Here is a 23,863-nt window from a genome sequence, read left to right on the forward strand (position 1 = left end):
AAATCAGTTCTGTGAAAGCAGCTCTGAATATTCTAAAACCAGAACTCTTTTGAAAGAAATTATTTTTCTTTTTCATCATTTCCTTTTTTCGGGTACATTGTACTGCAATTATTTATATTTGTTTTTGCTTAGACTATGTGAGTCTTTAGTATTATTTGTGACTTACTACAAGAATAGCAAACATTCTGTTTGGTTGCCCTTTTTGAGTTTTTCAATTTTTGCACAACACCAAGTGGAGATTTACTCAAAGTGATACTTAAACTTATTTTAATTGCTAAGGAGTCAGCTTTCATGCTGTAAGCAGAAATTACATGTCCCAAATTGTATTTGCATTCTGACTTATTTTTTAAGTTTGCTCTGTATCTAGTACTATTATGGTGAAAATCCTGTCCCAAGAAATGTGTCTGTTTTTCCTCTTTTCCATATAACATACAATGAATTAGTGAATACATACATACATAATTTGTCTATTGTAGAATTGTCTTTTCTGTTGCTGTAAAGGCTTTCCTTAAATTTGCATGACTGTGTACAGAAGATACATTATATCATTCCCATTTTACTTCTGAAATACTTGCAGTACAAAAAAGCCAAACTACCTGGCCTAGGTCATCAGCAGAGACCTGCAGAGAGAGTGAAGGAACCTATAAATTCTAATTCAAGTTTTTTAAGTTCTTTGACTCATCAAGAGTCCCTTACTAACAGCCCTGTCAGATTATTTATAGTAGATATATCCACAGGAATGGTAAGATAAAACATTTCTAAATATATCTTGTCAAATCGATTATGCCATTAGTTACGTTTGCCAGACAATGTTTTGCCAAAGAAGGTTTGCCAATTATATTTGACTGAAGGAAAAGGAAACATCCAGAGCATCTGCATACCAGACTCTATAAAAGTCTCTATGGAGTGCTGTGCCCAGTCTCAACAGAAAGTTTCAAGGTAAGTGTATGACTCCTGTGAACTTCTGGGCAAAGCATATACTTTATTCCATTTAACTACCTGTAAGTCTTGGATACCTATTTCTGTGAGGGACCATCTCTATTTCTAGTGATTTTACCATAGTTTTGAAACTTTTTTGTCATCCATTCGTTCATTAGCTCTGGATATATTTTATCTGTGCAACACAAAAATAGTTCAAATGTTTTGAAACAGTAGTGACTATCTTCCAGACTCTGCCATCAGAATTAACAACAAAATTTATCAGCTTTTAAAGACCAGGAAGTAATCCAACCACTTAAGATTTTGAGGAAACAGAGTAGGCAATCATGATATTTTTGGCTCTAATAGTGTAAGACAAATTGTCCATAGCAAATAAATTTTACAGTGAAAAGCCACTATTTGCTATCAGACAAGGAAGTCTTTCAAAGACTTTGAGCTACTGTCTAGACCAACATCATAGACTTATTTCTTCTAGAGTATCTGCAATAGCAAAATCCAAATTCATTATAATCTATGAAGAAAAATAACACTATGTAAATGAACTGCAATACCACAGAACTCTAAAACTGTTCTTTACTTTCTTTCATAGCCAGGTGTGTTAGGAATTAGCCTTAATTTTTGAAAATAATACAGGTGTTCTCAAACTAGAAAGGGAAGTTTGAATCAAACTATTGAGTTGTTTATACCCACTAAAATATTTGAAGGGATGGAACTGTGAAAGATTTTCTCTCTTCTACAGAACGCTGTTTACTCACTTACTGAACACATCTTCTTTTCTACAGAGTACTCTTCTGACTGCCTCCTGTGTAAGTGCAGACATGGCTTCTCCAGACGCTGAGATGGCTGTCTTTGGGGAGGCAGCTCCCTATCTGCGGAAATCAGAAAAGGAAAGAATTGAGGCTCAGAACAAGCCTTTTGATGCCAAGACGTCAGTCTTTGTGGTACATCCTAAGGAATCTTTTGTGAAAGGGACAGTCCAGAGCAAGGAATCAGGGAAGGTTACTGTCAAGACTGAAGCTGGAGAGGTGAGTGAAAAACAAGGCTGAAAGACACCATTTGATTCCCACTCTGGGCTGTAAGCTGACATACATAGATCTTTCATTTCCTTGGCAGACTCTGACCGTGAAGGAAGATCAAATCTTCTCCATGAACCCTCCCAAGTATGATAAAATCGAGGACATGGCTATGATGACCCACCTCCACGAACCTGCTGTGCTGTACAACCTCAAAGAGCGTTATGCAGCCTGGATGATCTACGTAAGTACCAGCAGCTGTCTTCCTTTGGGTAGCTGGAAGGCCTGCTGTGCCGGGCTGAGCAGAAGGCAACGTGCTGTCTCCCTTCCTTGCAGACCTACTCGGGTCTCTTCTGTGTCACCGTCAACCCCTACAAGTGGCTGCCAGTGTACAACCCGGAGGTGGTGTTGGCCTACCGAGGCAAAAAGCGCCAGGAGGCCCCTCCACACATCTTCTCCATCTCTGACAATGCCTATCAGTTCATGCTGACTGGTGAGAAAATGGCAATTTCTTTATGGAAATTTATTGTTCTTTGTTGTTGTGGCTGTTTGTTTGTTACTGTTTTGGTTTTGTTTATTTGTTTTGTTTTGTTTTTTTTTTTTTAAATCAGTCTGGGTAGAGATGTAAACCTCAGCATGAACTTTTAATTAACTGTTATTTTAACATTTGCTGGTATTGTGCATGAGACACAGTACTCTCCTATCTATTTCTGAAGTCTAACGTATAGCATGAAATCAAAGGCACTGAAAAAATTTACACTGAAGAATAAGTAATGGGACAAATTGGGTCAGATAAAACAAGTATTCTCCTCTACTCATTATTTGAATCTCATTTGCTTGAAGTATGACTTGACTCACAAATACATTCTGACAATTTAAGCAATCTTTCTAAATAGTATATTATAGATTAAGTTGTTGGGGTTTTTTTTTGGCCTCATGAAAACATAGATTAAAAAACCGAAATGCTCATTTCAGGTATTATTCTGATATTTACAGCTTATTGGGAAAGAACAAGAGCCAGGATCTCAGCAAAGTTGTACTGTCCAGAAAAAATGATAAAGGCATTCGTTTCCAATTAGCTGTTAGCTAATACTCCCATATCATGGATTTGGTTCTTCTCAGGCATGAAGCTAGCTTGACCAGAATAGACTAGAATCCTTGCACTGAAACTGCAGTTCACTGAAGGGAATCAAAGATTCATGAATCCACAGTAGTTTTATAAACTACTTTTTAAGAGGGATGTAACTAAACATCACAGAATAATAATGCTGACTGTACTAAATAAACCCCCTGAATAATGAGGGGAAAAAAAAGAAAAAGAAAAATTGTTTTTTTTTCTCCTTTTCCACTTTTTAACATTGGAACATGAATGAGAAGTAATTCATGAATTGAATTCATGAATGGAATTCATGAATGACAAGTAATTTAGCATTTTCTTTCACACATGCTTTCTTCATTCTTCCTACTAGTTAGTGACTTTAAAAGAAGACTTGCAAAGACAGAAGTAAACCAAGAATGAACAGAAACAATCTGAAACAAAAAATAGCCCAAACTATATAGAAATATTATTCCCCACTTTGGAAATAATTAATTCCTTTGAAACAAAAAAGAAGATACAAGGAAAAAGAAAGGAAAAAGAAAAAGAAAAGAAACAGGGAAAGGGAAAGGGAAAGGGAAAGGGAAAGGGAAAGGGAAAGGAAAAGGAAAAGGAAAAGGAAAAGGAAAAGGAAAAGGAAAAGGAAAAGGAAAAGGAAAAGGAAAAAAAGTCATGTTTAACAATTTCCAAGTATAATTAAATCTCTACACTTTTAGAACTTAGAGGTTACTGAGGAAAGAGAAAAATGAAAAAAAAAAAAGGAGTTTGGTAAGATGGGAAACAGAATTCTTTTGATGCAGACATTTATTGACTCTAATTCCTTGGTACATAGAAGGGGAAGCTAATTTTGCTAAAGAGATGTGGAAAGAAACTTAAGAATCTTAGATTCTTACACTAAGGACTCCCTGATGTATAAGCCTATAGTCATACTTTCTGGGAACTTCAAACGACACACAAATACTGGGTGATGTCTGTAAATTCTACAGGGAGTTCTTTCATACAAATGTTTTGTTCCAATGTCTGTAACACAGACTTCTCAGAGGAACAGAATTTCCTTAAGGGAACCTAACAGGAATACTTACATCAATATTTATGTCATACTCAGTCTGACATAAGAAAAAGTCAAATTTAGAAGAAGAAATACCCAGTTTCACTGCCTCAAAGAGAGTTTAAATGAATAACTAGGAGGTGAAAAAGGTGTTGTAAAATTCAACAATGGAGAACAGAAGGTATTTTTCTCCCTCAAGCTTCCTGTACATAATACCTTGGATATCAAAGAGTACTGTTTATATTTATATTTGTCTTACACTGTGAGTTCTGTATTACTCAAGAGCATTACTAACAACATCTTTATTTCTGCCTCTTTCACAGACCGTGAGAATCAGTCAATCCTGATCACGTACGTACACACCCTGCTAAGGTCATTGTGGGGCTGCCCTGTGCCAGGGGACATGCTGCCTGACCACACGCTCTCTGCTACTCTGTTTGTTTTGACAGTGGAGAATCTGGTGCAGGGAAGACTGTGAACACAAAGCGTGTCATCCAGTACTTTGCAACAATTGCAGCTAGTGGGGAGAAGAAGAAGGAGGAGCAGCCTGGCAAAATGCAGGTACATCAATAGATAATGGCTTGAATCAGTGTTTTTTTTCTGTTCCTTGTTTTTGGAAAGTATATCAAGGAATAATTATTGTCCTGTAGGGAACGCTTGAGGATCAAATCATCAGCGCCAACCCACTGCTGGAGGCATTTGGAAATGCCAAGACTGTGAGGAATGACAACTCCTCGCGCTTTGTAAGTTGCTGCTTCATACAAAATCCCTCCCTCCCATTAAAAGACAAGTGATGCACCCAGTGGTATTACACATTAAGGTGTCAAAAGAATCCATCCGGGCTGAAATGTTTCTTTTTCCCCTCAACAGGGCAAATTCATCAGAATCCACTTTGGGGCCACAGGCAAACTGGCTTCTGCTGACATTGAAACTTGTAAGTGACATCCTGGCATGATCACATCCCTTCCTAAATTCCTACCTCCGTGTCCTGTGTCATTCCTAACTCTTTCTTCCTGCCTTGCCAGATCTGCTGGAGAAGTCCAGAGTCACTTTCCAGCTCAAGGCAGAAAGAAGCTACCACATATTTTATCAGATCATGTCCAACAAGAAGCCAGAGCTGATTGGTAAGAAGGATCATTATATCTTCTTGAGGAAGATTGCTGAGCAGCTGTTCCCTCTACTATCTAGCCGAAAGAACTAAGCCTGTGTCCTTCCTCTTCCTGCTTTCAGACATGCTTCTCATTACCACCAACCCATATGACTACCACTATGTGAGTCAAGGTGAGGTCACTGTACCCAGTATTGATGACCAGGAGGAGCTCATGGCTACAGATGTGAGTATCAGAGAAAAAAGATATCAACTGTGTATGTCTTGCAGGGTGACTTACTTAATACATATTTAACTTGACTGTTTCTACTGCAGAGTGCCATTGACATCCTGGGCTTCACTGCTGATGAAAAGACTGCCATCTACAAGCTGACAGGGGCTGTCATGCACTATGGGAACTTGAAGTTCAAGCAGAAACAGCGAGAGGAGCAGGCAGAGCCAGATGGCACAGAAGGTACCAGAAAATTCAGCTAGTGAAAAATGAGGAAAAGCATCTTTGTTCGTTGGCTGTCTAATTGCAGAGGTGCATGCCCAGTCATGGGAAGTACCATTCTTTTATCCAACAGATACTTCCCAAAAGTACCCAGCCTGAAAATTGGTACTTTAACACAGGATCTCTCTCACTCAGTAAAACATTCGACCACTATATCACCATGATGTACTAACAGATTTTTCGCCAAATATACCATGCATTCTTTGCTGTGCAGAAATTCAGTTGTCACAGAACAGGAGAGGAAACAGGATTTTGGAGTGCTTCTGGGAGCTTCTGGATTCAAGCTGTTCCTACTCAAGCCATGCCTGTTCTTGCTTTCAAAAAAGGCCAACATTTGTTTCCATAATCCTTATTCCTTTCTAGACCTTCTCAGTAAAACCAGACCAATACTTTGCCATTTCTAGAAAAGTGAACAGCACAGCTGTTCACACTGACCAAATTCTAGCCATTGTCCAATGATAAATGCTTTTCTCTCTCTTTCTCCCTCTTTAGTGGCCGACAAGGCTGCCTACCTGATGGGCCTGAACTCAGCTGACCTTCTCAAAGCCCTGTGTTACCCTCGAGTGAAGGTTGGGAATGAATTTGTGACAAAAGGTCAAACTGTCGAACAGGTAAATAAAGATGGCTTCAAAAAAGAACAGGAGCATTCTTCTTCTGCCCTCGAAGGTAAGTCCAGTACTTTTTTCTCTGTTCTAGGTGAACAATGCAGTGGGTGCCTTGGCAAAAGCTGTCTTTGAAAAGATGTTCTTGTGGATGGTTATTCGCATCAACCAACAGCTGGATACCAAGCAACCCAGACAGTACTTCATTGGTGTCCTGGACATTGCCGGTTTTGAGATCTTTGATGTGAGTAACGAAGATTTGGCATCATAGTTATGGAAGGGACAGGAAGAGATCATGAGGTCTCAGAAACAGATTTCTTTTTGGAATAGCCAAGGAAAAGGAAGTGCTGTGGGAAAACCCACAGCATGTTCCCTGTGTTGTGAATGCAGTCCTCATACTAGGGCTTCTGCGTCAGATCAAAGAAACTGCTGGAGTCTTGATTAGAGGGCAGAGAAATTTCTGGGTGGGACACTGAACAAGTTTCCATTCTCCAATAGGTGAGAGAGCTGAGACACCTCCATGGTGCAGCAGCTAAGCTTATTGAAGGATCTGCTTTTGCGTAGAACAGTAAAAAAGAATTTTTCCCTGTTGATTGATCTAAATAACAATAATAAGAAGAAAATCCTGCAAAGACACCTTATTTATTTATTTACTTATTTATTTTACAACAGGAGTCCTGCTAAGGAAATATATGCCATTACATAATGGTTAGGTGTAGTGTTTCTGCTGGGGAACTTCAAAAAGAATCAGCAGAACACTAACAAAACCCTGTGGTCATTGCTGCCCCTTGAGAACCTGTGCAACTCTCCTTGCTTTGAACAGTTCAACAGCTTTGAGCAGCTGTGCATCAATTTCACCAATGAGAAACTGCAGCAGTTCTTCAACCACCACATGTTCGTGCTGGAGCAGGAGGAGTACAAGAAGGAAGGAATCGAATGGGAATTCATTGACTTTGGGATGGACCTGGCTGCTTGCATTGAACTCATTGAAAAGGTACCTTTTCCATTCAAATGTGTGATGTATTTTGGAATTTTGTGATGTTCCTGAGCCCGATTCAGATGGGAAAGAACTTATGACCAGCCAGTCAGTTTCAGTCAAACAAAGCATTTTGCAATGGAATTTACCTTAGTGTGGAGCAGAGAAATTAGGAAGGCTAGATGTAAATCTTTGTCACCAGTCCTGCACCACCCTGTCTTTGGGTGTGGAAAAGGTAGCCCATGCTCCCAACAAAAGAATTCTTTGAAACAAATTGGAGTCTGTCTCCTTTCCTTTTTCTCCTGAAGATTCAAAACAAAAGTCCACACACCATTTTGGGAAATAAGTGTTGCTTAATCTGATTTCCCAAGACAACAGGCCTCTTGTAGCTATTATATTTCCATCCACCCCTTCTCCCTCTGCCCATTCCACTGCCCATTCTAAACTGAACTGGAATGATATTCTTACCAGTTTGGTGAAGACGGGCTGCTGGAAGGCAAGGGGAGGCACAAATAAGCTCCCTGGCTGAGAACAACTCCCAGCCAACTTAGGCTCTTATCCAGGCTGAGATGCTACCCACAACATACAGGTACCGCTGAACCTCACAGCATATGCTCCACACTGTTGTGATCTTTCGCTGTTACTTCTTTTGCTATCTTCCAGCCCATGGGCATCTTTTCCATCCTGGAAGAGGAGTGCATGTTCCCCAAGGCAACTGACACCTCTTTCAAGAACAAGCTCTATGACCAGCATCTGGGCAAGTCCAATAATTTCCAGAAGCCCAAGCCGGCCAAAGGCAAGGCCGAGGCCCACTTCTCTCTGGTGCACTATGCTGGCACAGTGGACTACAACATCTCTGGCTGGCTTGAGAAGAACAAGGACCCCCTGAATGAAACTGTCATTGGGTTGTACCAGAAATCATCTCTGAAGACACTGGCCTTACTCTTTGCGGCCTATGGTGGTGAAGCTGGTAATGTCTCTACAGTTCACGTTTCATATTTTCATACTGAATATTGATGAACCTCAAAGGCAACGTTCTGATTCTGACTTCTGTTTAATTTTTTTTTTTTTCCAATATTGCAGAGGCTGGTGGTGGTGGTAAGAAGGGTGGTAAGAAGAAGGGTTCTTCTTTCCAGACAGTCTCAGCTCTTTTCCGTGTAAGTACAGAATTTTTTCTCTGTCCAAAGAAAGAATGCAATCTCATTCTGAATCTGAAAGGTCTGTTTCAGTTTTGGTCTTGTCATGTTTGATACTTCAGAAACAGGACCTCAAAATACCATGAAACCTCTACTGTAATGTATGTCTGGTCTTCCTTTCATTTCGGGAGACAGAATGCTATGGTCACCCTCCCGGAACACCCTAAGTAATTTCTTTAGTCCTTTTTCTCCAAAAAAGCTATTTATATTGCATCCTTCGCTGTGTTCTTCTAACCGTCTGCCTTCATTTTGCTCTTATCTGCTCTGGGTTCTATAAAATTTGCAAAAGGGTGAAGTTCACCCACTTAGATTGAGAATGAATAGTGAATGAGACGAACTTCTTTGGTATCTCCGGAAGCATCAGAGAATTTTCCCACACTTATTTTTAATATATTATTAAATAGTAGATAATAGATCAAGCATCAAAAGAAAAAAAAAAAGAAAAAAAAAGAAAAGATTGTAAGATTCTAAGGCAATTATTAATTTCAATGGAAAAGGGAGTGGATTTTAAATTGCTTTCTAATTAATGCATTTTGTGGGCAGATTTCAGTTATGTTTTCAAGGTTTCAATTTGGCTCAGGTTGAGATATTTAGCGAGACTGAACTACTCCTAACACCATTATTTATTTAGGCCTCACAATTATTCATTTCCAATTAAAACAAACAAACAAACAAGAACTATTTAGCCAAACCTATTTAGCCCTGAGTGATGTCCCTCAGGGGTCTGGATCGGGACCAGTAACATTTGATGTCTTTACTAATGACATAGTGGGATTGAGTGCATCTTCAGCGAGTTTGCAGATGACACCAAGCTGAGTGGTAGAGCTGACACAATAGAAAGAAGGGATGCTATTCAGAAGGATCTGGACAGGTTTGATAAGGGAGTCCACATTAACCTCATGAAGCTCAAGAAGGCCAGGTGAAAGGTCGTGTAACCGTGTTGAGGTAATCCCAAACATAAATACCAGCTGTGCTATGAGTGGATTGAGAGCAGCCCTGCAGAGGAGGACTAGGGGGTAATGGTGGATGAAAAACTATATATGAACCAGCAGTGTGTGCTTTCAGTGTAGAAAGTTGATCATATCCTGGGCTGCACCAAAAGAAGTGTGGTCAGCAGGTCAGGGAATGTGATTCTCCCCCTCTATTCCACCCTTTTCAGACACCTCCTGGAATACTGCATCCAGCTCTGGGTCCCCAGTCACAGGAAAGATATGGACCTGTTATAGCTACTCCAGAGGAGGGCCACAGAAATAGTTAGAAGCCTGCAACACTTCTGTGAATAGAAGATGAGAGGGCTGGGGTTGTTTTGCCTAGAGAAGAGAGGGCTCCAGGAACGCATTATTGCAGCCATTCAATAATTAAAGTGAGCCTGTAAGATAGATGGAGGGAGAATTTTTACAAGGGCATGCAGAGGACAGGGAGTAATGGTTTTAACAAAAAAAAAAAAGATTTAGATTAGATGTAAGGAAGAAATTCTTTAGTATGAATCATGAAACCATCGAATTATAGAATTATAGAATCATGATATAAAGCCAGGATGCCTTTGGCCTTCTTGGTCACCTGGGCTCACTGCCAGCTCATGTTCAGGTGAGCACCGACCAACACCCCCAGATCCTTTTCTTCTGCACAGCTTTCGAGCCACTCTCCCCTCAAGCCTATAGCATTGCATGGGGTGGTTGTAACCAAAGTGCAGGACCCGGCACTTAGCTATGTTGAACCTCATCCCCTTGGCCTCTGCCCATCGATCCAACCTATCCAGGTCCCTCTGCAGGGCCTTCCTACCCTCTGGCTGATTGACACTTCCCCCCAATTTGGTGTTGTCTGCAAACTTACTGAGGGTGCACTCAATTCCCTAATCCAAATCATCAATAAAGATCTTAAAGAGGATGGGCTTCAACACTGACCCCTGGGGAACACCACTGGTGACCGGTTGCCATCTGGATTTCACTCTGTTCACCACTATTCTTTGGGCCTGGCCATCCAGCCAGATTTTAGCCCAGCAAGGGATGTAGCTGTTCAAGCCCTGAACTGCCAGCTTCTCTAGGAGAATTTATTTTACTATTATTATTATTTTTTTGTTAATTTCAAATATTTTATTCTTCACAAGTTGCATGAGGGTGGTGAGGCACTGCAACTGGTTGCCCAGAGAAGTTGTGGATGCCTGATCCCTGGAATTGTTCACAGAAAGGTTGAATGGGGCTTTCAGCAGTCTGATCTGGTGAGAGATATCCCTGCCATGGCAGGGGTTGGAACTAGATAATCTTTAAGGTCCTTTCCAACCCAAAGCATTCAATGAATATATTATATGAAATCGGCTACCAAAACAGATAATAGTCAGGCGTAGCCAAGAGCCCTGATCATCAGTATCTATAAATTAAAATGTTCAATTGTCTTTTGCAAGACATACTATCTGGAAGGAAAACTGTAAGATGGCAGCTGTGTACTTGTATGAGGAGATTAAGAAAAAAATAATATTAATTATTATTCAATGAAGGAACTTTAAAACCAACAAAGCTGGGAGCTTTCAATTTCTGAGTTTCCCTTTGGGAGCTCTATAAGGTGTTGTAGAGAAGACAGGTCTGCATCCAGAAACACTCAGTTTGATAAATACACTATTAAGCATGCAACACTTACAATTAATTATAATTCATCTTATGGTCTCACAGGAGAATTTAAACAAGCTAATGGCTAACCTGAGAAGCACTCACCCCCATTTTGTACGCTGCATCATTCCAAATGAAACAAAAACACCAGGTAAGGGGAATCAAACAGCAGGAAAATTTGAGCCAAAGGAGCCTTTCTCCTGTGTGTCAAACAGTAATCATGGTGTTTGTTAGGTGCCATGGAACATGAGCTGGTGCTGCACCAGCTGCGGTGTAATGGTGTGCTGGAAGGGATTAGGATTTGCAGGAAAGGATTCCCCAGCAGAGTCCTGTATGCTGACTTCAAACAGAGGTAAGAGTGCTCCACCTTTCTGCTCATTTGGACTAAGATAAATAACCTGAATATCCTAATGTACATGAAACAGTACACTTTATATTGGTACTAAGTAGTAATATAGAAATGTTTCACTATCAGTTCATGATGATGTGATGATATTGCTGAGGATTAGGTTTACCTTGAACTCTGAAATTACAGTAAATGAAACCTCCATATCCTGTTCTGGAAGCATGAACTACCTTCAGGCATCAGACTAATTCAGTAAGGCAGTCTGAGAAGGCTGTGGTTTTCAATTTCAGTGGTGGTTTAAGCAATGGTTATTTCTTCATGTTCTTGAGGATTAGGATTCTCTCAGATTTTGAATTAACAGTATGGAAATGTCACTTACGCAGTCCTGAAAGGGTGGGCTGTCCCCCCATATCACATATCACCCAACTGGCCAGTCCGATGTAGCTAAGAAGGCTGTGGGGTTCATTCGCCGTAGTGGTATTGGCAATAGTTGTTTCTTCATGTTCTGTTTTCTCCTACAGATACAGAGTGCTTAATGCCAGTGCTATTCCAGAGGGACAGTTCATGGACAGCAAGAAGGCTTCAGAGAAGCTCCTTGGGTCCATCGATGTGGACCACACTCAGTACAGATTTGGCCACACTAAGGTAAAAAGAGCTCCTATGTTCAGGGAGAAATAATGGCTGGCTTCTCCCTCAGAGAATGAAAATGCAGTGCAGTAACACAGATGGCAGGTTAGGGGCCTGAACCAGCAGGAAACCAACCCTACAGTATTTAAGAAAGTAGGGAAGACCCAAGGATGATAACTAGGTTTAAACATGAGTCCAGATCATCTGGCATGTTTGCGACAATATGGAAGGTTTAAGATGAACCCATAAAATTTTGGTTTTAGAGATTGGTCAGGGCCAGGTCTAGGTAGGATAACAAGGATCAGGCACTACCCAGTAATTCCTGGATGGATCCATAGCAATGAAAAAGATCTAACATCAAGCCAGGAAGTAAGTCTGCAGGTCATATTAGAGTTCACTGGTGACCACAGCCAGGCAGACGCATGGCTGATGCTATGGCTGAATGGGAAACCAGTAGTCCTACAACATGGTTCAGACAGGGACTGAAGGCCTAGAGCTGAGTTTTCAAGAAGCTCCTAGGCCCATGGGAATAGATTTGGGAGGAGAGCTTAGGTGAGGCTGGTCAAGGCCATTAAGGTCTCTTCCAGAATAAGGAAAGCCTCTGTACCTCTGTTCTGTCTAACCTGACAGTGATAGGCTGACAATTTCCTTTCTTGAGGTATTCTTCAAAGCTGGGTTGCTGGGACTCCTGGAGGAGATGAGAGATGATAAGCTGGCAGAAATCATCACTCGCACACAGGCCAGGTGCAGAGGTTTCCTGATGAGAGTGGAATATCGTAGAATGGTGGAAAGGAGGTAAATATTTCCATGTATTTAATTTACTCTCACAGTGCTTGGTTAATTATTAACCAAGCACTATTATTACTGTTAATTAATAACATGTGAAAGAACTTCACAGTGAGGGTGACAGAGCAACGGAACAGGCTGCCCAGGGAGGTTGTGGAGTCTCCTTCTCTGGAGATATTCAAGGCCCATCTGGATGCCTACCTGGGCAATCTGCTCTAGGAAACCTGCTTTGGCAGGGGGGTTGGATCCAATGACCTCTTGAGGTCCCTTCCAACCCCTACAATTCTGTGATTCTGTGATCCTGTAAAATTAATTGAGTCTAAATTTGTAACACACAAGGCATGTAATACTTATGCAAATTTTATATCAGGGAGTCCATCTTCTGCATCCAGTACAACGTTCGTGCATTCATGAATGTCAAGCACTGGCCCTGGATGAAGCTGTTCTTCAAAATCAAGCCCTTGCTGAAGAGTGCAGAATCTGAGAAGGAGATGGCCAACATGAAAGAAGAGTTTGAGAAAACCAAGGAAGAACTTGAAAAGTCTGAGGCAAAGAGGAAAGAACTGGAGGAGAAAATGGTGGCCCTGTTGCAGGAAAAAAATGACCTTCAGCTCCAAGTGCAGGCGGTGAATATCACTGTTTATTCGTTCCTGAGAAAACATGTCATACAGGCAGATTTCATTTTTCCCCCAAGCAGAGACTTACAGGAAGCTGACTAAATTGCAATAGAAAAAAAGTCACACACTCGAAGTTACTCTAAAGTTGAGTAACTGTGAACACTGCCAGGGGCACAGCAAGTTCCCTGTCAGTCAGTGAGGATAAATGTAAGTGCCAAATGAGACTCAGCAGCCCTGATGTCCTGAGGAAAAAGCCAAGTAGCGCTTGTGACCTGGAAGGGAATCATCTCCATCTGTGTACTGTCAAAGCTCTGTGCCTACTTAACATTGTAAAGGCAACCCTGAGAAGGACCCACTTTACATAAACACAGATACACTATAAGGCTAGATTACCTTCACACGCACAGATCCTTGGTGTTCAACTTCAATCAGGAAAAGGCAGTTTCTTAGCTCCAAGCAAAACACTACTTTCTTCACTGTATTATTCCCACAAATGGAAAAACCTTGGCTACCCAAATATGATAACGATCATGATGACTAAATTAAAAAAGTAAAAACTATTGAATACTGAGTCTGTGACAGAAAAAGACAACACAACAGAAATTTCAAAACGTTATGACCCAGAAAAACCTCTGTCTCCCCATCAGGAAGCAGACAGCTTGGCTGATGCCGAGGAAAGGTGTGACCAGCTCATCAAAACCAAAATCCAACTGGAAGCCAAAATTAAGGAGGTGACAGAACGGGCCGAGGATGAGGAAGAAATCAATGCTGAGCTGACAGCCAAGAAGAGGAAACTGGAGGATGAATGTTCAGAGCTGAAGAAAGATATTGATGACCTGGAGTTAACCTTGGCTAAAGTTGAGAAGGAAAAACATGCCACTGAAAACAAGGTACACACATGGAGAGTCACACAAAGGGAGAAGGGATAGATACCTCCCATTATTAGGCTGGCATCCCCCTAGTTTGCGTTAACCGTCCAGGTTCTCTCCCCTCCCAGATTCTTGCACACCCCCAGCCCCCTTACTGGCAGTGAAGTATGAGAAGCTAAAAAGTCCTTGACTTAGTGCGAACACTGCCCGGCAACAGTTAAAACCAGTGTGTTATCAACATTATTCTCATCCTAGATCTGAAACACAGCACCATACCAGCTAGAAAATGAACTCTATCCTAGCTGAAACCAGGACACTGCACCAGGAATCAGGTTTTTGACTGAATATTAAATATTTTATCCAATTTATAGGTGAAAAACCTTACAGAGGAGATGGCATCCCTGGATGAGACCATAGCCAAGCTGACAAAAGAGAAGAAAGCCCTCCAAGAGGCCCACCAGCAGACACTGGACGACCTGCAGGCCGAAGAGGACAAAGTCAATACATTGACCAAAGCAAAAACCAAGCTGGAGCAGCAAGTGGATGATGTAAGCACACGTGCCTCCAGCAAGACAGGACAGGTATGGAGTTCGACCTGCCTGGCATTGATGGTGTTGTTGTGTTTAGCTGGAAGGGTCCCTGGAGCAAGAGAAGAAACTGCGCATGGACCTTGAAAGGGCTAAGAGGAAACTTGAGGGAGACCTGAAGCTGGCCCATGACAGCATAATGGATTTGGAAAATGATAAGCAGCAGCTGGATGAGAAACTGAAAAAGTAAGTGTGGTTGTGAGACACCTGAGTGTGGGTCAGGTGCATTTATTAGGTAGTTTTATTCAGGTGTTAACACTGTGATTCTGTATGCTTTGTGCAAAGGAAAGACTTTGAAATCAGCCAGATCCAGAGCAAAATTGAGGATGAGCAAGCCCTGGGCATGCAATTGCAGAAGAAGATCAAGGAGCTGCAGGCAAGCCTCTGGTCCTTCCCTTCCGCCCTTCAGAAGGACATCAGTACAAGGAGGGCATGGGTGTGAAGGGTCTCGCATTTTCCCCAGGCCCGTATCGAGGAACTGGAGGAGGAAATTGAGGCAGAGCGAACCTCTCGGGCAAAAGCAGAGAAGCACCGTGCTGACCTCTCCAGGGAACTGGAGGAGATCAGCGAGCGCCTGGAAGAAGCAGGAGGGGCTACAGCAGCTCAGGTTGAGATGAACAAGAAGCGTGAGGCAGAATTTCAGAAGATGCGCCGCGACCTCGAAGAGGCCACGCTGCAGCACGAAGCCACAGCTGCCGCCCTGCGGAAGAAGCACGCAGACAGCACAGCTGAGCTTGGGGAGCAGATCGACAACCTGCAACGAGTCAAGCAGAAGCTGGAGAAGGAGAAGAGTGAGCTGAAGATGGAGATAGATGACTTGGCCAGTAACATGGAGTCTGTCTCCAAAGCCAAGGTAAAGAATTGCAGTAGAATTCACAGGGCCAAGGTACAGCACATAGCCTGAATCTACTAGTCACACTCTCATATAAGAATCCTGCTGTGAGAATTAGACAGCGTGCAGGTGTTCATTTCCTCTCCTTCCTTGTTTTTGATACCTAGGCAAATCTGGAGAAGATGTGCCGCACTCTGGAAGACCAGCTGAGTGAGATCAAAACTAAGGAGGAGCAGAATCAGCGCATGATCAATGACCTCAATACTCAGAGAGCTCGTCTGCAGACAGAAACAGGTGAGACATCCCCAGTCCTGAGGTGCAATGGCAGAACCTGAAAATCAGGAGGATACACCGTGGTGCAAAGCAAGAATTGGGCTAACGTCTCAAAGCAACCCCAGATTACAGGGCTTTACAGTGTTCTCCAGGGCTAAGTATTGGGGACAGTTTTGTTTAACATTTTGATCAACAATCTTGGTTGAGGGGACTGAGTGCACGCTCAGTTATTTTGCAGACAACACCAAGCTGGACAGGAATGTTGATCTGCTTGAGGATAGGAAGGCTCTGCAGAGCGATCTGGGTAGGCAAGATCAATGGGCTGCAACCAGTTTTATGGTATTCAGCAAAGCTAAGTGCTGGGTGCTGCATTTGGGTCACAACAACCAAGTGCAGCAATATAGGCTTGGGAAAGAGTGTCTGGAAAGCTGCTCAGCAGAAAAGTATCTGGGGGTGCTTGTCCACAGCTGTCTTACCATGAGCCAGCAGTGTGCCCAGGTGGGCACCAATGTCATCCTGTCCTGTATCAGAAACAGTGTGGCCAGCTGGTCTAGGGAAGCGATTGTCCCTGTGTATTTGGCACTGGTGAGACCACACCTCAGATACTGTGTTCAGATTTGGGCCACTCACTGCAAAGAACATACTGAGTTCCTGGAATATGAAGAGCAAAGAAGCTGGTGAAGGGACTGGAAAGCAAGACATGCAAGACATGTGAGGAGCCGCTGAGGGAGCTGGGTTTGGTTAGTCTTGAGAAAGGGGGATGAAGGGAGACCTCACGGCTTTCTAGAACTGCCTGAAAGTTGGTTGTAGCAAGGTGGGTGCTGGTTTCTTTCCTCACGTGACAAGTGATAGGACATGAGGAAATAGCATCAAGTTGCATCAGGGGAGGTTTAGATTAGGTGTCAGGAGGAATTTCTCTGTGGAAGGAGTGGTTAGGCACTGGAACAGGCTGCCTAGGGAAGTAGCAGAGTCTCCATTCCTGGAGATATTTAAGAGATGAATGGATGTGATGCTCAGGAAAATGTTTAGTAGTGAACTTGGTAGTTCACTATAGTGTTACATCATGGTTGGACTTGATGATCTGATGGGTCTTTCTACATGATTCTATGATTCTACCGTTAGTGTAACTTTATTTATTTATTTATTTTTCACTTGCCAGGTGAATATTCACGCCAGGTGGAAGAAAAGGATGCTTTGATTTCTCAGCTGTCTAGGGGCAAGCAGGGATTTACCCAACAGATTGAGGAACTGAAGAGACATCTAGAGGAAGAAATAAAGGTCTGGAAGTACCCTACTTCCTGCAAGCCACATCACCCAGAAATGCATGAGTTATACTCATCACAACACACAGGGAAGGAACCGTAGTGATTTTGATGCTAGAGGAAGTCATCCACAAGCCCTTAATGAGATTCTGATGCCCTCCAAGACAGCATGCACACACATCTGTAGGCACGTTTACAGAAACAAGGGATTAGTGTCCCCTGGCCACCTTTCACTAACACATCCTAATCCTCTAGCACACATTTATGAGGGATTCATCATCTCCCAGCTATACATTTTTCTCATCAGAGTTTACCCACCCTTTCCCTGGGGCAGTTCTCCTGTGCATGACAATTTCACTGTCAAGATGCATCTCAAGATGTGTATCCAGGTTACTAATCCCAGTGTCCCCACAGGCCAAGAACGCCCTAGCCCATGCCGTGCAGTCTGCTCGCCATGACTGTGACTTGCTCCGGGAACAATATGAGGAGGAGCAGGAAGCCAAGGGTGAGCTGCAGCGTGCCCTGTCCAAAGCCAACAGCGAAGTGGCCCAGTGGAGAACCAAATATGAGACGGATGCTATTCAGCGCACGGAGGAGCTGGAGGAGGCCAAGTATGTGGGAAGTGGGATGTTGAATGGGTGGAGAAGACTGAGACTGCTAAGGGTATTTGGAAGGAGTCTTTGAGGATGGGTCAAGATAGGGATGGGATGAAGGCATCAATATACTCTCTTTGTGGTAGAGGGCAGAGAGGGAGAAAGATGAAAAGCGTGCTGTGGAAAAAGTTCAGACTGGAAGGACAAACTTGCCCTTAGGGTGTTAGAAGAGCTAAGACAGTCTGAATACTCAATTGGTGCTAGGGCAGAGACGCGATAGGCCCTTTAGGCTGCATGCTGCCTTGGACAGAATAAATACTGTGGACAGCTCAAGGAACTAAGTCCCCTAAGCAGGCAAGTGCCCTCTTGTGAATCTTATAAAATTGGCTACCCTTTACTCTCTAACCTGAAGCCGTGATCATCTCCTCCCAGAAAGAAGCTGGCACAGCGCCTGCAGGATGCAGAAGAACACGTTGAAGCTGTCAATGCCAAATGTGCTTCCCTGGAAAAGACAAAACAGAGGCTGCAGAACGAGGTGGAAGACCTGATGATTGACGTGGAGCGAACAAATGCTGCCTGCGCAGCTCTGGACAAGAAGCAGAAGAACTTTGACAAGGTATTCTGGCCCCTGGCCCTGTGCTTCCTGGGCAGAGCATCCCTTCACAATTGCCACATCCATACTCACACCCTGTTGATCTGCCCAGATCCTGGCAGAGTGGAAGCAGAAGTACGAGGAAACACAGGCTGAGCTGGAAGCTTCCCAGAAGGAGTCTCGCTCTCTCAGCACGGAACTGTTTAAGATGAAGAATGCCTATGAGGAGTCCCTGGACCACCTGGAAACGCTGAAGCGTGAGAACAAGAACTTGCAGCGTAAGTCCGTGGCTTTCTGCTGCTGGCCGGGCTTTCCCCCAAGCTTGTCTACCCACCACTCCACACGGGTGTGTGCCTGCAGTGATGAGAAGAGACCTGTCACCCTGGTGTGTGAGGGCCCTTCCCTTTATGCCCTATGTCTGACCATGCCTTGTTTCACCCTTCCCTACAGAGGAGATTTCTGACCTCACGGAGCAGATTGCAGAGGGAGGAAAGGCGATCCACGAGCTGGAGAAAGTCAAGAAGCAGATTGAGCAGGAGAAATCTGAAATCCAAGCCTCCCTGGAGGAAGCTGAGGTACGAAGTGCTAATGAGTGGTGTCCAGACTGAAAGAATGGGAACAGAAATCTGCAGACGTGGCAAGAAAGCCAAACTGTATTTCATGTGGTATCGTATTAGAGATTACTTAGAAAGCAAGCCACAGTTTTATTCACTGTTCCTACTAACTTGTCCAGGCCTCCTTAGAACATGAAGAGGGGAAAATCCTGCGCCTCCAGCTGGAGCTCAACCAGGTCAAGTCTGAGATTGACAGGAAGATAGCAGAGAAAGATGAGGAAATCGACCAGCTGAAGAGAAATCACCTCAGAATTGTGGAGTCCATGCAAAGCACCCTGGATGCTGAGATCAGGAGCAGGAATGAAGCCCTGCGGCTGAAGAAGAAGATGGAGGGAGACCTGAATGAAATGGAGATCCAGCTGAGCCATGCCAACCGTGTGGCTGCAGAGGCACAAAAGAACCTGAGAAACACACAGGCAGTGCTAAAGGTATAAACCAAAGTATGTGCACGTAGGCATCTATCTTGCCTCATGTTACACCAACATCATAACTGTACAAATAATTTATTAAAAGAGCAGGGAATGTCTCTGATGTCTCTGTCCAACAGTGCTGCAGTGATCAGCCACCTCATAATCTCTCTTTCCCCTCTTACAGGATACTCAAATACACTTGGATGATGCTCTCAGGACGCAGGAAGACCTGAAAGAACAGGTGGCCATGGTGGAGCGCAGAGCAAACCTCTTACAGGCTGAAGTTGAGGAGCTGCGGGCAGCCCTGGAGCAGACGGAGCGGTCAAGGAAAGTGGCTGAGCAGGAGCTTCTGGATGCAAGCGAGCGCGTGCAGCTCCTCCATACCCAGGTCGGATACTTTGCTGGAAATGAATCCCGCCCACAGGAGATAACATAGAATGAGATTGCTATGTATCTTGCTTGTTGCTATGCATCTTACCGTGTACGTATTTGAAGAGCAAAGCTGTGACATGACCAGTCCAGCCAGGCACACGTCTGGTTTGCCGCTAGGGCCCTAAAGAGGACCTTTGAATTAAAGACTTGCATAAACATTACTCTCACTCTCAACTCTTGATGTGGAGGTGTTAGATCTGACAGTACAAATCCTATCCTTCTTGTTGCACAGAACACCAGCTTGATCAACACCAAGAAGAAGCTGGAAACAGACATCGTGCAAATTCAGGGTGAAATGGAGGAGACAATCCAGGAAGCCCGCAATGCTGAAGAGAAGGCCAAGAAGGCCATCACAGATGTGAGTTGGGGCACTCTGTCACTGAGGATGGTGGATGTATCCTCCCCCAAAATGTCTACGGCCCCAACCTGGCTTTGCTGCTTTGCCTCTCCAGGCGGCCATGATGGCGGAAGAGCTGAAGAAGGAACAGGACACCAGTGCCCACCTAGAGAGAATGAAGAAGAACCTGGACGTGACGGTGAAAGACCTGCAGCACCGTCTGGATGAGGCTGAACAGCTGGCTCTGAAGGGAGGCAAGAAGCAAATCCAGAAGCTGGAGGCCAGGGTGCGTAGGGATGGTATTTGTGCACAAGCGAGCATGTCATAAAGGGAGCAACCTGGAAAGCTCCAAAGATGGGCTTCTCATTGCAGGTGCGGGAGCTGGAAGGGGAGGTAGATGCTGAGCAGAAGCGCAGTGCTGAAGCCGTGAAGGGTGTGCGCAAGTACGAGAGGAGGGTGAAGGAGCTAACCTACCAGGTAAGGCAGGAGGTGTCTTTGTGCTGACGCACCCTTCTCACAGAAAGCCAAAGCATTTTTCCGTGAACTCCAAGAGGACATGTTTTCTGGTGCTGTGGGGAAACCAACTCTCTCTCTTTCCTGCTTACCAACCACTCTAGTCTGAGGAAGACCGGAAGAACATTCTCAGGCTCCAGGATCTGGTGGACAAGCTGCAGATGAAGGTGAAATCCTACAAGAGACAAGCTGAGGAGGCTGTAAGTATTGCTTGGAGAGTGGCCATGAGCACCCTTCCATTGGGGCAGCACAGTCATTGAGATGAGCACGAATACAAGGAAAGAGGCATGAAAGTAACTCCAAAGACACAACAGTCTTGGCCATGTGGTTCATTCCCGTGTCAGCAGGCCTCGCCTTCTTCTGGCCATGCTGCACTCAGGGATGAACCAAGGGTTATTCTGCCGCCTGTTTGATTCTGGAAGTCAGACCAAAATTCCTGAGGGCCTCGTCCATTGACTGAGAAGCTCATGAATCTCTGACGCTGGTAACAGCACAGGGTTTCTGAGTCTTTCTCAACCTAATAAACCACAGGGAAAATTGGGCACCGAGTAGTGGGAGAATAAGCACACAAAATGAGAAGGCCACGTGACAGAATTGCTCCTCAAGAGTGACAGAGTACAGGTGCAGCTTGCAACAGCGGGGTCCTGAATAAGGGAGGATGATGAGCTCTTTGAGAGGGTTCTGGGTCAGCAGTGGTAGGTAGGAGACAGGAGGTCTGTGCTTTCTCCGCGTAATCACCAGAGCCCCTCAAGGCCCAGACGCATGAGGAGTGAAACCCCTGCCCCGGGCTCTTCACCACCAACTCCCTCTCCCCACACAGGAGGAGCTGTCCAATGTCAACCTCTCCAAATTCCGCAAGATCCAGCATGAGCTGGAGGAAGCCGAGGAGCGGGCTGACATTGCAGAGTCACAGGTCAACAAGCTCCGAGCAAAGAGCCGGGAGTTTCATGGCAAGAAGATAGAAGAGGAAGAGTGAGGATGTCGTGTGGCAGCAAAGTGGCCTGAGGGATGCACAAAATGTGAACCCTCTGTCACTTCTTCCATAACTGGGATTTGTAGCCCCCTGCATACATAAGGAATAAAGTCTGTAGATTACTTCACATACCCACCATGAGCATTAGTTCTCATCTGCTTCTCTTTTTACTGGTTAGGTCTCTATCATCATTTGTTTTTGGGCACAGCTTTGGTTATAGCCTCTGTATACCAACATCACGGTACAGCTTTCTGTCACCTAGTTCCCAATGGCTCATCCCTTCTATATCACTTAATGACTGGGGCAAGATTGCAAGTGGCAATTCAAAGGCAGAGAAATCGCAATAGTAGTTCCTGATAGTGACTTCTTCCAGTTCAGCCTGCTTACGGTTTGGTCCCAAACCTCTGGTGTTATGTTTGCCCATCCAGCGCCTCAATCGCCTCCCAGTTGTGCAGCAAGCAATGTAACAGTTAACCTAGACAACGTCAGGTGTGAACTGCTCCTTTAGCTGGCCACTTTGGAAGGCGGATTTGTGGAGGGCCGATAACTGACAGAGTTTATGTTTTGCTGGGAAGCTGATATAAGGTGCTCTTTAGCCTCCAGTATGTTTGCTTCATTAATTTGGTTAGATGGGGTTGGGGGACTGTGAAGACTGTTGTGCCCTTCCAAAGAGATGAACCCTGTTAAGTTCAAGTCCACCTTATATCGGGATCAGCACAGAATCCTTTGAAAGGGTAGATAAGCATGTGGATGGGGAGATCCATCCAATAAAACCCATGGGGATTCCCAAACCCTTTCAGCAAGGTCTCCCAACAAAGGCTTTGGCAGAGAGAGGAAGCCATGGGATAAGAAGGAACCTTCTCGCCTGTCTAAATAATCCTCAAAGACACAGAACGAAGGAGGAGTTATCTGTGAGTGGTCTGTGCTGCCCAAGCTATCCATAAAGCAACCTGAAGAGGTGCTGAGCAGGAAGGTGCGCAACGTTTCCTGATGAAATAATACCATTCCAGGCGGTAAGGCCAATGACTGATGCCTAAGAACCAGAGAAGGCTTTAATGGCACCGAACAGACAGACATTAAAGATAGCATACAAAATTCAGTACAGTTAAAAAGAGGCACTTGGGGGAACATAACGCAGTGTCACATACAAACAGGTGGACACTAAGCTGACAGTTACTGGTCAGGAGCAAGGTCTTCCACATGTGCTGGATAACTGTGTGAAAACATCAGCTCACATCTCAGCAGTCGTAGCAAAAGGCAAAACAAAAAGAGGCAAACTGATTTTGCAAGGAATTATGAGTGGGCACAACAGAGACAACGATCACTCCACTGCATTGTGATCAGAAGTGTGATGACATTTTGAATACCATTCACAGTCTGATTCCTCCCATTTTTAAAAGGGCGCAGAAGGAACAGAAAACATTCCAAAGGCGATGAAGACGACCAGACGCAAGGAACAGCTTCTATAGGAGGACCAATTAAGCAAACCCAGAAATTTAAAATAGTCAAGCAGACAGCCAAGTGAGATACAAAACAGACGTATAAAGCTGGCACCATGTGGAGAAGCCTGAGAAGGATCAACATTCTAACCAGCTCTGGAATTAAATGTAACAACAGAGCGTGGTGTGTGGAACATGGTGGAGATTGTGTATGTCTCTTTGTAGGAAGGTGTGTGGAAATGAGATGAAACTACCTTAAGGCAAGGTATTCAACAGTACAAAGATGTGTGGGTTCTTCACACAGTATGTGCATAACCTATGAAACTCCTAGTTGTCCATGTAGGCTGAAGGATTACATTGATTCAAAACAAACTTGTACATGCTAACAAAGGAGGACTTTAGCAGTAGTTACCAACTACACAGAAACCCTGCCATGTCACATTGGCTTAGAGCTATACAGGAAGACAGAGAGCACTCAAGGTGTAACAGCAGACATATTTTATCTTTTCTTGTAGACTCTACATAACTACAGCAGAGCACAAACCTGTTTGGGGGAAAGGGAGAGAGCATCCTCCACTCCAATTCTATCTGAGCTGCAGAAAATGAAGCTGCCAGTGAGAACAAGACCACCAAAGCAGAAAACATAAGGGGCAAAGGGGAAACATGTGGTTTGGGTATTAAAAAGGG

General features: G+C 44.0%; 1 protein-coding gene across 1 annotated transcript; it reads left to right on the plus strand.

The window, feature by feature from the left end:
• Positions 1 to 1,717: 1,717 nt before the first annotated feature.
• On the plus strand, positions 1,718 to 21,868 carry LOC308180153 (myosin heavy chain, skeletal muscle, adult). The gene is made up of 38 exons (XM_080561347.1): positions 1,718 to 1,964; positions 2,053 to 2,196; positions 2,289 to 2,445; positions 4,420 to 4,447; positions 4,546 to 4,657; positions 4,747 to 4,839; positions 4,967 to 5,030; positions 5,122 to 5,220; positions 5,327 to 5,430; positions 5,520 to 5,658; positions 6,190 to 6,308; positions 6,394 to 6,543; positions 7,123 to 7,293; positions 7,939 to 8,245; positions 8,359 to 8,432; positions 11,138 to 11,225; positions 11,309 to 11,426; positions 11,942 to 12,065; positions 12,706 to 12,842; positions 13,204 to 13,459; positions 14,098 to 14,340; positions 14,691 to 14,867; positions 14,947 to 15,092; positions 15,192 to 15,282; positions 15,370 to 15,759; positions 15,906 to 16,032; positions 17,171 to 17,289; positions 17,688 to 17,884; positions 18,299 to 18,482; positions 18,571 to 18,736; positions 18,909 to 19,033; positions 19,192 to 19,500; positions 19,667 to 19,870; positions 20,147 to 20,272; positions 20,367 to 20,537; positions 20,624 to 20,728; positions 20,869 to 20,964; positions 21,585 to 21,868. The coding sequence occupies exons 1-38, from the start codon at positions 1,758 to 1,760 to the stop codon at positions 21,738 to 21,740; spliced, it is 5,823 nt and encodes a 1,940-aa protein (XP_080417473.1). The 5' UTR covers positions 1,718 to 1,757; the 3' UTR covers positions 21,741 to 21,868.
• The last annotated feature ends 1,995 nt before the right edge of the window (positions 21,869 to 23,863 follow it).

Source organism: Anser brachyrhynchus (assembly GCF_964034855.1).
Source record: "Anser brachyrhynchus genome assembly, chromosome: 18".
NCBI classification, from domain to species: domain Eukaryota; kingdom Metazoa; phylum Chordata; class Aves; order Anseriformes; family Anatidae; genus Anser; species Anser brachyrhynchus.

What these genes read in the sequence shown, in the direction of transcription:
- LOC308180153 (XM_080561347.1), top strand. Translation starts at nt 1,758, where the DNA reads ATGGCTTCTCCAGACGCTGAGATGGCTGTCTTTGGGGAGGCAGCTCCC. An exon ending in AATCAGTCAATCCTGATCAC is followed by an intron (nt 4,448 to 4,545) that starts GTACGTACACAC and finishes TTGTTTTGACAG; the next exon opens with TGGAGAATCTGGTGCAGGGA. An exon ending in AGAGACAAGCTGAGGAGGCT is followed by an intron (nt 20,965 to 21,584) that starts GTAAGTATTGCT and finishes CTCCCCACACAG; the next exon opens with GAGGAGCTGTCCAATGTCAA.